This window comes from Entelurus aequoreus, linkage group LG16, assembly GCF_033978785.1.
Source record: "Entelurus aequoreus isolate RoL-2023_Sb linkage group LG16, RoL_Eaeq_v1.1, whole genome shotgun sequence".
Classification (NCBI taxonomy): Eukaryota; Metazoa; Chordata; class Actinopteri; order Syngnathiformes; family Syngnathidae; genus Entelurus; species Entelurus aequoreus.
Genome location: NC_084746.1, coordinates 36,918,959 through 36,936,458, shown reverse-complemented (window position 1 = coordinate 36,936,458; position 17,500 = coordinate 36,918,959). Strand labels below are relative to the sequence as shown.

The 17,500-nt window shown below is 40.1% G+C and overlaps 1 protein-coding gene across 1 annotated transcript in view; it reads right to left on the bottom strand.

Annotated features, from left to right (window-relative positions):
- The window catches only part of klhl24a (kelch-like family member 24a), a 44,019-nt gene that overhangs the window by 8,018 nt on the left and 18,501 nt on the right, over nt 1–17,500 (bottom strand). Inside the window, exon 6 of the mRNA XM_062022780.1 lies at nt 5,601–5,789. Coding sequence (XP_061878764.1) covers nt 5,601–5,789 — 189 coding nt within the window. The remainder of the gene's footprint in view (nt 1–5,600; nt 5,790–17,500) is intronic.

The window sequence follows — 17,500 nt, the reverse complement described above, 5'->3', positions numbered from 1 at the left end:
GCAGAACTAGAACTTGTTCTCTCTCTTTTTTATTACGGTTTCATTAAAGTCTAGCATTTAGTGTTTTTATTACTATGTCTTTCATGTATTCTGTTGACGGCAGGGCTATTCAACTGGCGGCTCGGGGGTCAAACCCGACCTGGCAATGACACAATTTCCAGAGTTCAGTTCAAAACTTGTGACGCAAATATTTTTGTAGCAAATCCCTAAAAACACTGAAGTGCTCCTGTTGTATAGAGGAACTTGGATCACTGTAAACCAGATCTGGGCAAATATTTTGACTCGGGGGCCACATTGAGAGAAAAAATGTGTCTGGGGGACCAATGTGGATGGCTGTATGTACAAATGATATATACACATTTAGCTGTAAAAATCTGCTGTACAGTATGTGTGTTTGGGCGCCTTTTTTTCAGGAACACTAAAACCAAAAGTCACAATGTCCGATGGAATTAAAAAAAAGTTATGACAGACCACCTCAAAAAACGGAATGGAATTTTACAGTTTTTTTACTGAATGGGACACCAAAAATGTACATTAAAATAAAGAAAGGGGGCTTTTCAATATTAATTATGAACAATAAAAGACCAAATATTAACAACATATGAACATCGCTCCTCTTTTACAAGGGATTTACAATATTTACTATGCACAATAAAACACCGAATATTAACAACATATGAACATCGCTCCACTTTTACGTGGGATTTACAATATTAACTATGAACAATAAAACACTGAATATTAAAAACATATGAACATTGCTCCTCTTTTACTTCTCAGACCAGCTCCTCGATAGTTGTGTATCTTTTACAATCAAGCAATACACAACAAAAATATAACAAACAAACAAGGGTAGTAAACACCTACAATATGATACATTATCACTTTTATGCAGACATTTGTTGTAAAAATATGCTTCCGCATCTGTGTCTGACACATGCGTTTGGGGCTGGCTGCTCTGAAAACAAACCCCGCCCACTCTGCTTTGTTCCTGGTCTGAGCTGCTCTGACGTAGATTACCGTAATAACTCCTAGAACACTCAAAAGCACAGATTTCCATCCATCCATCCATTTTCTACCGCTTGTCCCATTCCGGGTCGTGGAAATACTTTCTATAGTTGAAGACTTACGGTTATTTAAAAACAGCACTGCACATCATAATGGCCATAAAGGTCTAAAAAAATTATGTAGAACGTTGAAAATCTTATCCGCGGGCCGTATTTTGCCCAAATCTGCTGTAAACACATCGGCAGATCCTGACATTGACATTTTAATCTTGTTAGCAAACAGAACACTGCGGTCCAAACCTGTGATTAAATAAAGCATTCATCAAAGTATCCCTTTAAGTCCTCTCCTTTTTTGGCAGTCAACAATTAATTCTGCTGTAGCGTGTTGACTTTAGATGCAGTCAGTAGTCATTTGTTCAACTTCTTTATTAGACCAGTGGTGTTCCCCAAGGTTCCATTATAGATCCTCTCTTTTTCATCATTTGGTGAACCGCGAGTTTAATTAAAAAACTTCTCAGAGACTCAAATGTTTGCAGCAGATTTCCTAAAAACACTATAGTGCTGTCATATAGCTGATCTTTGACTAGCTTTTTCGAAGAAGGTCCTTCTTAAAAACAGCAGAGCGCTCCTGTAACTCTGACAAAACAAATAGACCAAAATCATATGTCTACTGTAGAGGCCAATGGTTCTACATATTATACAAGATAAGACTAATAGTGACAGGAGAAGTCCGGCCCCCCGGTCTTTAGTTTTCTGGAAAACAATTTTGTTGACTATCCCTGGTGTACAGTGTGAGTGCACAAAACTGGTAGATTTCATACAAACGTGATATATTTCTTTGTTTCCCGACAGCTGTTTGATAAGTGTACAATTGCACATCCTCTTAAAATGAGTTTCGTAACTCGTCCTCTGTTGTCTGCTAAGTTGCCCAACCTTAGAGGCACTTTTTGGCACTGTGTGTCTGTGTTCTGGCTGAAAGTCACTGACAGGTGTGAATGACAATAACAAAGGCTCAGGTTCATTTATGTAAACGCTGTTTTGGCACCACCCGCTGGTTGACATACAGCTTTCAACCACAAACATAAGCCGAGACTTGCGTCTTACATCCATGCACTAGACATTTCATCAGAAACACCCACACACTCTAATGCTGGGTTTTTAGAGTCTAACACCTTGACCCATGTCTGATTGTGTTGGATTTTTGTATTTGTTAAGAATTGCTGCTAACACATTTTCAATCTGGCTATTGAAACTGGAATACAACCTGGCATTTGGAACTCCTTGTTTGTTACTTTTTTACTGAAAAGGTGGTGACTGATTATATCCCAATAGAATATAATCCAAAGAAAGATTTGGCCAAGGTCTTGGAAGGGCTTATAAGTGAACAGCTAGAATATTTTTTTGACTTTCTAAATTAATTACTGTCTGGTTTCCAAAAACACAGCACTTTCACTGCCACTATGAAAGTGTTATAACCATTTCATAAGTGAAATTGACTCTAAAGACGCGGTCGACCACTCTGTCTTGTCAGGGAGTATAAAAGGATTCAGCTTGCGGCTATACTAAAAAAATAATTCTATAAAAACAAATAAGCAAAAACCCTGAGAGGGTGTTTTATTGTATGTGCTATGGCGCCATCTTTTGGACGAGTTCTCTCATCGCAGTTGCTGCAGTATCCTTCCATCTACCAGCAGTTTTGTTTTTTTAACAGGAGGGCCGTTCAGTCTTCTAGCCGTTAGTAGAATTTCTACTCGTATGGATTCTTCATTCATCACTACAAGCAACGTTTTTAAGTTTTAAAGTACAGTTGCGCTGCGTTTGAGTGCAGCTGGGACAAAAATTTGATTGGTGAAAATAACGATGATTGGTCAAATGTGCAGGGAAATCGCGGTTATCGAGTAAAGTTGCAAGGCTGCGCAATATTCACAGTGACTGGTTGAATTTGCGTAAAAATTAGTATCAGGTAGCGGCCCTCTGAGAGCTTCCGTGACTGCCATGTGGCACACAATGAAAATAAGTTTGACTCCCTTGGTGTACGTTATACCTCGACTGAGGACTGTTTTATGGCTGTCTTGGTTGACTAGACTCTGCACTACGCGTGGACATCGGGGGCGGTACCTCTGGATTGGCAGACCGGGGTGGTGGTTCCTCTCTTTAAGAAGGGGAACCGGAGGGTGTGTTCCAACTATCGTGGGATCACACTCCTCAGCCTTCCCGGTAAGGTCTATTCGGGTGTACTGGAGAGGAGGCTACGCCGGATAGTCGAACCTCGGATTCAGGAGGAACAGTGTGGTTTTCGTCCTGGTCGTGGAACTGTGGACCAGCTCTATACTCTCGGCAGGGTCCTTGAGGGTGCATGGGAGTTTGCCCAACCAGTCTACATGTGCTTTGTGGACTTGGAGAAGGCATTCGACCGTGTCCCTCGGGAGGTCCTGTGGGGAGTGCTCAGAGAGTATGGGGTATCGGACTGTCTGATTGTGGCTGTCCGCTCCCTGTACGATCAGTGTCAGAGCTTGGTCCGCATTGCCGGCAGTAAGTCGGACACGTTTCCAGTGAGGGTTGGACTCCGCCAAAGCTGCCCTTTGTCACCGATTCTGTTCATAACTTTTATGGACAGAATTTCTAGGCACAGTCAAGGCATTGAGGGGATCCGGTTTGGTGGCTGCAGGATTAGGTCTCTGCTTTTTGCAGATGATGTGGTCCTGATGGCTTCATCTGGCCAGGATCTTCAGCTCTCACTGGATCGGTTCGCAGCCAGAGTGTGAAGCGACTGGGATGAGAATCAGCACCTCCAAGTCCGAGTCCATGGTTCTCGCCCGGAAAAGGGTGGAGTGCCATCTCCGGGTTGGGGAGGAGACCCTGCCCCAAGTGGAGGAGTTAAAGTACCTAGGAGTTTTGTTCACGAGTGAGGGAAAAGTGGATTGTGAGATCGACAGGCGGATCGGTGCGGCGTCTTCAGTAATGCGGACGCTGTATCGGTCCGTTGTGGTGAAGAAGGAGCTGAGCCGGAAGGCAAAGCTCTCAATTTACCGGTCGATCTACGTTCCCATCCTCACCTATGGTCACGAGCTTTGGGTTATGACCGAAAGGACAAGATCACGGGTACAGGCGGCCAAAATGAGTTTCCTCCGCCGGGTGGCGGGGCTCTCCCTTAGAGATAGGGTGAGAAGCTCTGCCATCTGGGGGAGCTCAAAGTAAATCCACTGCTCCTCCACATCGAGAGGAGCCAGATGAGGTGGTTCGGGCATCTGGTCAGGATGCCACCCGAACGCCTCCCTCGGGAGGTGTTTAGGGCACGTCCAACCGGTAGGAGGCCACGGGGAAGACCCAGGACACGTTGGGAAGACTATGTCTCCCGGCTGGCCTGGGGACGCCTCGGGATCCCCCGGGAGGAGCTGGACGAAGTGGCTGGGGAGAGGAAAGTCTGGGCTTCCCTGCTTAGGCTGCTGCCCCCGCGACCCGACCTCGGATAAGCGGAAGAAGATGGATGGATGGATGGATTGTTGCTTTTTATTTTTATTCTATTGTAATATTTTTCTGTTTTGTTTCCATTTATACCCCCATTATTTACTTTTTACTTTTTAAATTCAATCTCAATTTTGCACGCTGCTGCTGGAATTATAATTTTCCTGAGGGAAATCTCTAAGAAGAAATCAATAAAGTACTATCTATCTATCTACTTCCCAACTATGTTGAAGTTTTAATAAGATATAAATAAAAGGCTGTCATCACTGTTCATCTAAAGCAGGGGGGCCCACACATTTTCTGCAGGTGAGCTACTATTCAATTGACCAAATGGAGGGGATCTACCTCATTCCTATATATCATTTATATTGATGTATTTATGAAAGAGAGTTTTTGTTAACAAGTTAAAGGTGTTTAATGATAATCCAAGCATGTTTAACACTTATAGATTTCTTTCTTTCATGGTGACAAGAATATAAGTTGGTGTATGACCTGATTCTGATGACTTGCATTGATTGGAATCAGACAGTAATGCTGATGACGTCCACATATTCAAATGGAGGAGAAAAAAAGTCCTCCTTTCTGTCCAAAACCACATGAAAGGGGTTGTTTTTTGCCATCTTATTTGTCCAGCTTCCATACCCTTTTTTATACACTTTACAAGAAATACATTGGCGGCAAACTTCGTAGCTTGCTAGCTTGGGCACGCTAGCTTCTGAGACTCTTATTTTGCTAGCGCAGATAGGATGAAGCAGCGCTTTTATTGTGAAGATAGGAACTGTGCAATCGGTCTTTAGAGTTTTGACGGCAGGTACGGCGCAAGAGTCTGTTGAAATAAAAAGTGTTTCTTGCCTTCCTGTTGGTCATTTTTTCTTAATAATGAATGATCTGGCAGCAGCCAGCGTCATCTCACAAGACCCTCGGGTGCCGTGAATGTCAATTAAGTGACGAAAGTGATGTCTTGGTGAAGATTAATGATCGCTCATTTTTAGGCCTATTTTTTTAATGCCTCGCTGGCGATCGACTGACACACCCTCCACTATCGACCGCTAGCTCACCATCGATGTAATGTGCACCCCTGATCTAAAGTGTGTGTTAAAGAAAGGTGCAAGCATCTGCACTTCCAACCTTGTCCGAGCAGGTGTTGTCGTCGGGCCCTCCTCCTATGACATAGAGCTTGCCGACACAGCTGGCCACGGCCGGAGAGCTGACCGCCTCTTTCAAGGGTGCCACCTCTGTCCAGCGGTTTGAGAAGGAGTCGTAACACTCTACACTGCTAAGGCGGCTCTGGCCATCGTAGCCACCCACGGCGTAGACCTGAGAACACACACACACATATAGTTGATCAGCTTTGAGATATAGCAAGGGACACATCTTATTGCACAGTTTGAACACAAAGAGCTCACCTAATTATCAAAGGTGAACATGTGCTCATACATCAGCACAAAGAGAACCGGTCTATCCGGTGCGGAGAGGAAAATAAATGACGCACTGCTTCCAAATAAACAATCTCTTGACTGACGTCTGTAAACTCTGGCCTACAGGCTATTGTTAATAGCTAACCTTTTTCAGCGTGACCCTCGCAGACAATACGTCTTCTACCATTGACATACGTCTTAGTGCCCATAAAACATTTTAATGGCACGAAAACTGAGCGGCAGGTAACATACACACGCACAATCTAATGGTGAGAAAACACACAAAAAAGTGTTTATAACAATGAGAAGTATTGCTGCATGTCTGATGCAATCTAAACTCCTCGTCCTGTTCCCGTCCTTCCAGTGCAAATTAGTACTCTGAAGAGGCAAAAAGAGGGAAGGAAGACAAAGAGAGGAACATACCAAACATAAAAGAAATGAGAAGAACTGTACGTTGAAAACAGGTATTTGCATTTTACGCTTTGCAGCATCACCGCCTGTGGTGAGTTTGGCAGTTAAAATGATGTGTTTTGCATGTGCTGATGACAACCACCATCTGCTGGAGCTCACAATTATAGAGAGCAACTGCTACATCATCATGTTTGTTTCTTGAATCCACTCATATTAGGTAGGTTGAGTTCCTCAGTCAATCAATTCCATAATTTTACTCCACATATCGATATGCAGAATGTTTTAGTGGCATACAGAGCCCCTCACTTGTTGACCAAATTATGGTCATATTACAAGTGTCTTAAATTGTCTTATATGTCCTGGGCCCTTGAAAATGTACCGTATTCTGCATCCTAAATGGTAAATGTATTTTTATTGCAAAACCTCTTAAATTAAACCTCAACATTATGCTTTAATTGCATGTTGATTACCGTATTTTCCAGACCATAGGGCGCACCGGATTATAAGGCGCACTGCCGATGAATGGTCTATTTTCGATCTTTTTCATATATAAGGCGCACCGGATTATAGGGCACATTAAAGGAGTCTTTTTTTGTTTTTTCCTAAATGTAAAATACTTTCTTGTGGTCTACATAACATGTAATGGTGGTTCTTTGGTCAAAAGGTTGCATAGATGATGTTTTGCAGATCATCTTCAAGTTGCTTTCTGACAGTTGCTACAAGATGCGCCGTTTTGTGGGCGATCTTATTTACGTGGCTCACCTTCGGCAGCGTCTTCTCCCCGTCATCTTTGTTGTAGCGGTGTAGCGTGCAAGGATGGGAGTGGAAGAAGTGTCAAAAGATGGAGCTAACTGTTTTAACGACATTCAGACTTTACTTCAATCAATAACAGAGTAGTATCTCCTTATCCGTGGCTCACTAGTGCAATAACAACGCCGGAAATGTGTCCCGTGAAAAACCGTCCAACCGGAACTCTCTAATAACTAAACTTCCTTGAGTGAATAATGTAAACTCACTACACCGGTATGTTTAGCGCTTTCATGGCGAGTTTACTGACAGATATAAGTAAGAACATTACACTACTTTATATTAGAAATGGCAACAGCGGAGGATGAATATCCCATAACAAGAAGATAGACAAAAAGAAGAAGCTTATCGACTACAAAGGCGGACGCGCGCAATTTTTCAGGACTTATGCAGATCCCAAATACAGATCAGCAGGTACCAGAAGGTAAGAAAAGTTGCTTTTGCGTAATATTGCGAAACAAAACGGCAGATAATATGTCTTACCTACTGGTCACACTTATCATTACACCATGTACCAAATAAAATAGCTTCGAGGTCGGTAAGCAAAACCAGAATTATTCTGTACATTTAGCGCACCGGCTTATAAGGCGCACTGTTGAGTTGTAAGGGGAAAAAAAGGATTTTAAGTGCGCCTTAATAGTCTGAAAAATACGGTATTCTATTTCAAACTCACTGTGGCAATATATTATTAAACTAAAATCACAAAAAGGCTCTCATTGTCCAAATTCCGTGCTTCTGAGCCTATGTAGTTAAAGAGCGACACTAACGGCAAGGGGACGAGGAACAACTCATACGAACAAATACCCTAGTGGAAAAACATTGACAATGATAGACATGAACAGCCGTCCCTGAGCACAGACATGCTAGGGACAAGACCTATTTTTGTGCAAGTGCAACAGAGGAGGAGACAGGACAGATAGGTGTTTGTGTGCCGTGAAACACCAGTGTGAAGTCCGTAAATGCAAACAATTGCCCTACGTAAACATAATATCGTAAAAGTCTTCCTGAGAACCAGTGTCCTTTGCAGTGGACATTTGTGTTTTGCATAACATGTTTTTTTAAATTTCTAATTCTCACAAAAGAAAAAAAGACCCAAACTAAATGTACAAATGCATACAATGAAACGACAGTCATGCAGAAAAAATTGGTGTTAAATGTGGCGAGCCAATTGGTTGTAGTCAAAATACTTTGAAAGACTTGCTAGCATATATATTCTTATTTTCAAATCATTAGACCAATACTCAATGACTAATAATTGGCAATTATTTGTTCCGTATGTGCCCTTTCAAAAGATATTTTGCTTGATGGCAGCCATGTTTTACAACCAATCTTTCTCAAATAAGTGCTTAGTAGGACCCTAAAGCTATGTGCCAAAGTTTGCGGTAAATCAGCAAAACACTTTAAAGCTACAGAAGATGTTTTGCAGACTCCACTGAGTTGTGTGAGAAATTTCAAGTCAATCACACTTCCGAGGTCAACTTTGTTTTTTAATAATAGTGTTGCTATGTGGTGTGTATGTCGTAAAAACAACAGCACAGGCAACACCGTAAACGTGTAGGTTCCTGACAAATTGTACCCCTTTTGTGTGGAGCGGTTTAGAAGTAGAAGATGTTGAGACTTAACTATTACCGTGTTGAATTTTATCGCGGTTTATCACTAGAATGGTAAGTACTAACGTTTCAAACTGTGATTATTGTAAAACTGTGATTGATAATCGCACTTGGAAAAACTCAGTGATACTGCTCATTACCTGCAGACGCAGCTAGCACGCTAATCGCTTCCTCAATGCTAACATGAATACATTAACACTAAATCTGTGGTAAGGGTGCCACTAGTGGTACACGGGCTCTATCTAGTGGTATGCCCAAAAATCACTTAATTAAATGAATATTGTAATGTTTTATTTTCCTATATTCAAACACAGTGTTATTGTTCAAACTGTGTGTAATGTTACAATATACTTTCTAAATAAAACTTCTGCTTTGTTTTTAATGTATACTTAGGCCTACTACGATACTGTACTTTAATGATGGTGATTATGGTCAGGTGAGTGTTTTCTGAGGTGGTACTTATGTGAAAAATTTGAGGACCACTACTTTCAAGTATCCCACACCAACCAAAAACACCCGTTTTCCACTCTAAAATCTTTACAAATTAAAACAGAAGATGATAAACATATTTAAAAAAAAAAAAAAAAAAAGACTCTTAGGAAGCCAGAACAAAATGTAATGTTTCCTTTGCCAAGAAAAGTATATTTTGTGTTTATTTATTTATAAAAAATACTTTATTAATAGATTTCAGTGTATACATACTTTTTGAGCATGTTCAACAAGAGTGTGATAATAATTATAACCCTGATATGAAATCTTCATATTGTTAACAACATGCAGCATTCTTTATGCACGAAATGTGTCAGATTTGTGTCGCAGTTCAAAAATGGGGAAATAACATGGGGACATTAAATGAGGAAATGAGCCAGAGAGGATGGAAAATCAACACCACAGATTTACTGAATACCCTACCCGTGTAATACAGCGTTTGCACTTTAAGTAGTTAAAGGAGAAAAGCTCCTATAGAAAAAAAAAGCTACACAGGAATACGAAAAAATGGCAAAAAAAGCCCATACGTGTGCGGCAGACACAGGAAGTGGTCAAGAGACGGGAACCTCCTCTGGGAGTGAAAGGAATGTCTCTCCAGGAACATCTATGTGTGTAAGTCCTAAAGCCGTGTCACTGTGGCGTGTGCGTATACAGGGTACGCTCAGCTTTCATCACACAAATAAATGCACTGTACATTAATGATCTAACTAACTGTCTTTGTTATTGAATTACTTTTACAACAACAACCTCCTCATGACCAATGTTCCCCCTAATTTGTGGTGTGTGAGCCAACGCAAAAACTCCCATAGCATTCAGTGGAGCACATGTGAGCAACATGAGACATGCACACTGTCGCCATACCAGCAGCACACCTGTCTCACACCTGCCATCAGGTAGCAGTAAAGTGGAAAAACAAGTTGCCTCTATATTGAGGCTATTATCATATACATCTGATCTATGACACAAAGACTTTCAAAGTTTGCGAATAAATAGATATGATCAAAATAGTATCAACCTCACTGAGATTCCTTAGCCATTTTGAAAGCTAATGAGAAAGCCAGTCACGTGACCGCATAACCAGCTCAGTGGCCTTGTGGTTAGAGTGTCCGCCTTGAGACTGGTAGGTCGTGAGTTCAAACCCTGGCCGAGTCATACCAAAGACTACAAAAATGGGGCCCATTGCCTCCCTGCTTGGCACTCAGCATCAAGGGTTGGAATTGGGGGTTAAATCACCAAAATGAATCCCGAGCACGGTGCACGCTGCTGCTCACTGCTCCCCTAACATCCCAGGGGGTGAACATAGGGATGGGTCAAATGCAGGACACATTTTACCACACCTATTGTGTGTGTGACAATCGTTGGGACTTTAACTCTAACGTCGCGCTAGGAACCAAAGATCCCTTCCCCATCAACAACAATGTTAATCAAGCAGACTTTGTGAGAGAAAAGTTATGATCCAGAACCTTACATTTTTGAGCCCGAACACAAAGAGGATGAGCAATACATTTTAAAAGCCAACTGCTCCTGGGCGGCTGCAGCTTTATTGTGACACTAACATCCGCAGCATTGCTATGTGCTAAACATACAAACTAACCGTTTTAAACCATAATAAAACAAACACTTACAGTAATATTTCCATTCTCGCTGGGATGCTGACCGACGGGACGCTCACATAATTTTGTTTACATAAAGAATTAATTGCAACCCTCACAAAGTTCTTGTAAGAAGCATCTTTTGGGGTCTTTTGTCGCATCACGCAGGGATGTGAAAGTCGACCAAGTCTCTCGGACTACGGCCACATTTGTCTACTCGGTGCATGAATTATAACCTATAATTTACTTTTAGCCAGTCTGAGACAAAGTAGAAGCGTCGCCGGCTTATGGTGTGTCAACAATAGCAGCGTAAGCTAGTATTAGCTTAATGCTATCAATGCGCCGCTAAAGTAGGCCATCTGCGCTGGCGCTTATAACAACAATATCACTCATATTAGGTTAATTTCAAGTCACAACATGTAAATGGAATATTGTTGGTACTTTCTTGTTGTTTTTAGAGAGAGTATAGAGGACCATCAATCTGGTGGCTTAATTGTTAGCTATTTATGCACAATTTCGAGTGCATAAAAAGCCAAGCATAAGGATTGTGAATATCATCAGATCACTTTCAAATGTTTGCATATTTCCAGTATGACTGATGTGATAACATGGTCAGAGTGCAGAAGCGTTACTACTGTGATGTCACCCTCTGAAAATAGCCAAAGGTATTCGGAGCGAAATATTCAAAATGGCTGACATTTGTGGCATTTTGTGATGTTTAAACGGTGTTTACACATACTTTACAGATTGTAACTACAATTGGATATGGTTTAAAAAATACAATGAAACACAATTAATTAACTTGTTTTCCACTCTCCTGGTACTTTAAATGTCTTATTATAATCAAATGACAGCAGTCATTTCCATGAGATTGTTTTCTAATATAGTTGATTTAGCTCACTTACAATGAAAATAACTAAAAAATATATGATTTTTCATGAGCTATGTCCTTGTATTGTATGTCTGGGTGGGTGTCCTGTTTTGGAATGAAGGTTTACCCCTTTCAGAAATCACATTTAGTTCCCCTTAAAACATTCACATGTTGCACAATGAGATGTGAGGATGGGATATAGTATATTCCTGTAACTTTCTGTCTGTAAAATATATATTTTCATAAGCATTTCTGTAATCTAGTAACAGCACTTTGCGATTAAAAAAATAACATTCTCAATAAATGACAGTAGAATAGGCAGCACACATCAAATTGGGGCGTCATAGTGTACAGACCTGGAATTTACACTTTTTGTGTGGCCATAAACGCATCAGTGGCTAAGTGCCATGACTGTGTGTGTGTTGGCGCAAGTGAGAAAGAGCGAGCGGGTGCTGTTGATATGGCAAATAACAGATAGTTGGTTTTGGTCTGGTTTGTACGGCAGACAATGGCCAGTTTTACTAGAAAGACATTTATACTAATGTTTTTTGTGTGGTTATGGCCGACAATAAACAATTTTGCTCAAAAAAGTGATCGTTGGAATTCCTGTCCTCTTCAAAGCGTCTCGAAAAATAAGTGTTGACGAACATTGTTTCATTTGTTGTGGCCGCTGGTTGTCACCTGTCACTAACAGTTGCATTGCAAAATCATACAGAATAAATTGCTACGTGTTTATTTTGTTTACAGTTCAGATGGGATTTAATTTTGTGTGTATTATCTTGTTATTTACAACCATAAATGCTGTGCAAACATTGTAGGAGACCATAACAAGTATCCAAGTTGTTATGTTGAAACACCATAGCACCTTATAGTAATGGTTCTGCATCACACACTTATGCAAAGGCAGAACAGCAGATACTGTACATGATAAGGGCTCGCTACAATTCAAGCAGCATGCACCAGCGATGGGCACAGATCCAAGGAACGTCTGGTGCCCTTAAACAGGAATGTCCACCTGGCCGTGTATTGGGAGACTGTAAATAGCACAGCCAGCAGAGATTAGGCATCGCGCCACGTGTACCAATACTTCAGTCAAAAAGGCTTTCAGTACTGGAAGCTGGATTTGTGTGAGTTATTGATGTCACAATTGTGTTAAACAATCCAGAAGGCATCTTGGTAGAGCCACATTATGAACAATTTCTAGTATAGTAAATCCAACCTAATAAATGTTTCATGTAGAGAACTTTGGGGCTGGATTTGTGTGAAAAGTCAGATATCATATTGGTTTAATAGGTTGGTCTTCCAAGCTTTGTTGCCTTGCTGTTGTGTGTAATAGTGCGGCCCAGTGGCAAACTTCTACACTCCACAGGGTTTTTGGTCAAGTAAAGCTGGATTCATGAGATCAATTTTAAGTCAAATACACTTAATAGATGTAATGTACAGCCTGGCACATGCATTTTTAATAAGTGTTTTTTGTGACTTTGTCCACCAAGGACTGCATACTGAGAAGTCAAAAGTATGCGGGGACCATTATATTTTTTTATTTTGTAAAATAAAATGCTTTTACAGCTGTTTATTTTATGGAGGAATGTAGTTAATCATAGAACTGGCACCCAATGTTATTAAAAAGTATTGATTTTGAATTGAATTTTTACCCCTAGATTCAAATGGTGGCCAAAGATTCACAGCACTAATATACCTCATGATTCTCATTGGCTCTGACATGGACTGTGAGTCTTATAGAGACAGGTGTGTGCCTTTCCTAATCAAGTTCAATCAGTTTAATTAAACACAGCTGGACTCACCATCTCAAGGAGGATCAGAAAAAATGGACAACATGTGAGTTAAATATGAGAGTCACAGCAAAGGGTCTGAATACGACCATGTGATATTTTCAGCTTTTATTTTCTTTGCAAATAATTTAATTATTATTTATTTATTATTAAAATATTTTTTCTTACATATACACATACACACATACTCTATATATCACATACACACATACTCTGTATGTAAAACAAAACGTAGTGTCAGCTTTGTGTTATTGATGACAAAGTGTATTTCTACTAGTTATTACAAGGGTATCCAAAGTGTGGCCTGAGGGCCATTTGTGGTCTGCAACTAGAGTTTTGTTGGTCTGCAGCATAGTCAGAAAAAAAAAAATCGGTAACACTTTAGTATGGGGAACACATATTCAACATTAATTAGTTGCTTATTAACATGCAAATTAGTAACATATTGGCTCTTAATTAGTCATTATTAAGTACTTATTAATGCCTTATTCTGCATGGCCTTATTATACAACCAGTAAGCTATTAACTAAGAGTCTTCCCTCAATAACCTCAGAATTATTGCTTATTATTACCGTATTTTTCGGAGTATAAGTCGCTCCGGAGTATAAGTCGCACCGGCCGAAAATGCATAATAAAGAAGGAAAAAAACATATATAAATCGCACTGGAGTATTAGTCGCATTTTTTGGGGAAATTTATTTGATAAAACCCAACACCAAGAATAGACATTTGAAAGGCAATTTAAAATAAATAAATAGTGAACAACAGGCTTAATAAGTGTACGTTATATGAGGCATAAATAACCAACTGAGAACGTGCCTGGTATGTTAACGTAACATATTATGGTAAGAGTCATTCAAATAACTATAACATATAGAACATGCTATACGTTTACCAAACAATCTGTCACTCCTAATCGCTAAATCCGATGAAATCTTATACGTCTAGTCTCTTACGTGAATGAGCTAAATAGTATTATTTGATATTTTACGGTAATGTGTTAATAATTTCACACATAAGTCGCCCGGCCAAACTATGAAAAAAACTGCGACTTATAGTCCAAAAAATACGGTAACCCTAGCCCTAACCCTTATATGTTCCCCTAGTGTCCAAATAACTCTAAATTAAGTCGTTGTTACTTTAATAAGCAACTAATTAATGGTGAATATGTAGCTGAGATAGGCTCCAGCACCACCTGCGACCCCAAAAGGGACAAGCGGTAGAAAATGGATGGATGGATGGATGGATGTTCCCCATACTAACGTGCTACCAAAAAATCAAAAGTAAAAATGTTGATTTATGAATTAATTGGTTCTTGAACTATGTTCGTCAATAAAAAAGTTTGTATAGTGAAGCAATGTTCTCCATAACAAACAATGTAACTATGAATAATGGGTTCCAGCCTCGACGAGTCCATATTTTAGTGAAGGTTTGTACACTTTGAACAAAATATAAAGTGCTATACAGTACTGTATATCAAACAAACATAACAAGGAGGTAATGGATCAACTATCTCTTTATTATCAAGGCAAAACAACAACAAGCTAAACGGTCCTGTATGTGCTGCTCCGCCCTCACAAACTTATCAGAAATCACAAAAATCCTTAACTTTAACAACTATATTGGTACAATAGCAAAGATTTTAAAAAGTAAACTCCACTTTACATTGTCATCGGCAAATGAGCAACTGACGAGAGAAGAGAAATGAGCTGACAGAGGGGGAGAAGGAGAGGTCGTGTTTGTGCGTGTGCTCTTGGTAGAAATGCAGCTGTATTAGAGGCAGTGTTGGGACTAACGCGTTACAAAGTAACGCGTTACTGTAACACCGTTAGTTTCGGCGGTAACTAGTAATCTAACGCGTTATTTTTTATTTTTCAGTAACTCAGTTACCGTTACTACATGATGCGTTACTGCGTTATTTTACATTACTTTTATGTAGTATAAAGTGTGTTAGTGTCGTAGTTCTGATTCTTCTTGTGTCACAAACCGGAGAAGAGAGACGTGCGCTCTGTGTGTGTGTCTGAGTGTGGGGGGAGAGAGAGGAGGGGGGCGTGTCTGATCATGGCGGAGCTGCAGTCGAGTTTGTTGGAGATATTTTCACTACTATTCTTTTGTCGAGCACAAAGAAAATAACATTTTAGTTAAATGTAAATTGTGCTTTGGATCAAAGATCCCATCTACTGCCCAAAACAGCAATTCAAATCTGCTGAGTGCTGCAACAAGCTACATAAGCAACATGCTTCGACGTAGCTAGTAAAGAGAGACAGAGACTCCGATGCCACTTTCCCTCCACCACTTAAGGATTAACTCTGCCTCTGTTCATCATTCAGCACTGAAGGTACACACTCTGTCAATCAATGTTCCCTCTAATTTGTCACGTGTGTGAGCAAACGCAAAAAGCCCGTGAGCATTGAGTGGAGCCCATGTGAGCAACATCAGACGTGCACACTGTGGCTACACCAGCAGCACACCTGTCCCAAACCTGACTCAATAACAACTTACATCTCCATCCATCCATCCATTTTATACCGCTTGTCCCTTTCGGGGTCGCTGGAGCCTATCTCAGCTGCATTCTGGCGGAAGGCGTGTACACTCTGGACAAGTCCCCACCTCATCGCAGGGCCAACACAGATAGACATACAACATTCTCTTATTATTATAATCAAATGACAGCAGTCATTTCCTTTTCTAACATAAGTGTTTAGGTCCACTTACAATGACAATAACAACAAATATAGTTTTTCATGAACTGTGTACTTGTATTGTTTGTCTGGGTGGAGGTCCTGCTTTGGAAATAATTTGTACCCCTTTCAGACATTGCATTTAGTTCCCATTAAAACATTCACATGTTGCACAGTGAGATGTAAGCAGGGGATCATGTGTACATTCCTGCAACTTCCTGTTTGTAAAAAATATATTTTTATGAGTATTTATTTAATATACTAATAGCATTTCATGATTAATATTTATAAATTAAGATTCCTAATAAATGACACTAGAATAAGCACACATTTGATTGGTAAATCATAGTGTAACGACCTGGAATGACACTTTATGTGTGGTGTTGGAGTTGTCCGACTTTTTGTGTGGCTGTAAACGCATCACTTTGCTAAGTGCCATGTGTGCATGTGTTGGCGCAAGTGAGAAAGAGCGAGCAGCTGCTGTTGATATAACAAAGTTGCTTTTGGTCTTGTTTGTACTGCAGAAAATGACCACTTTTGCTAGATATCATTTTTTTTACTAAAGTTTTGGTGATGTGTTTTTGGCCGACAATATAGAGTTTTGCTCAGTAAAGTGATGGATGGAATTCATGTCCTCAAAGCGTCTCGACAGACGTTACAATATTTGAACAATGATGACGAAAACTGTTTTCTCTGTCGTGTCCGTGTCGTGTTGAAAATTGTTATGCGCTTATTTTTTTATTTGATTTTGTGCGTGGCATAGATTTGCCGTGCGCAGAGGACGATTGAGCAGTGCGCAATTGCGCAGGCGCGCACCTTAGAGGGAACGTTGCTGTCAATTCTCTTATATACTCTTTCATCCTAGACTTCTAGAGTGTTTGACTATCACATCACTCTAAATGTATACACTATAAAGTTCACAAACATAAAGAGGGATCCTAGTGGGCCAGGCCAATCTTTCCTTATCTCTAAACTAAAACTGGGGAAATGTGTAGAGTGTTCTGAGCTTCAGACATGATTTTGTGTCAGAATTATTTGAGGAAAAAATGCCTGGTTAGGCTTTGTGTATGTAAAAATAAAGTACTTATTTGGTTTACAGCTATGTTGTTATTATGCTGTTTGTTACTTATGTATGTTATGTTGCAGCTATTTAAAATAGTTTTTTAATTTGTTCTGGCCAGAAACAAATTGGCCTTTGTAACATATCTTTGTCTTTGTGTGTTGTATGTAGAGCACATTGCTTAGCAGAGTTCAGTGATGCAAATGCATGTCAAGTTGATCAACACATTGTATTATTCTGCAGTGCAATAACAGTACTGAAATGAAGGCTAAAGGGCATTAATGGGAGCTTTAAAAA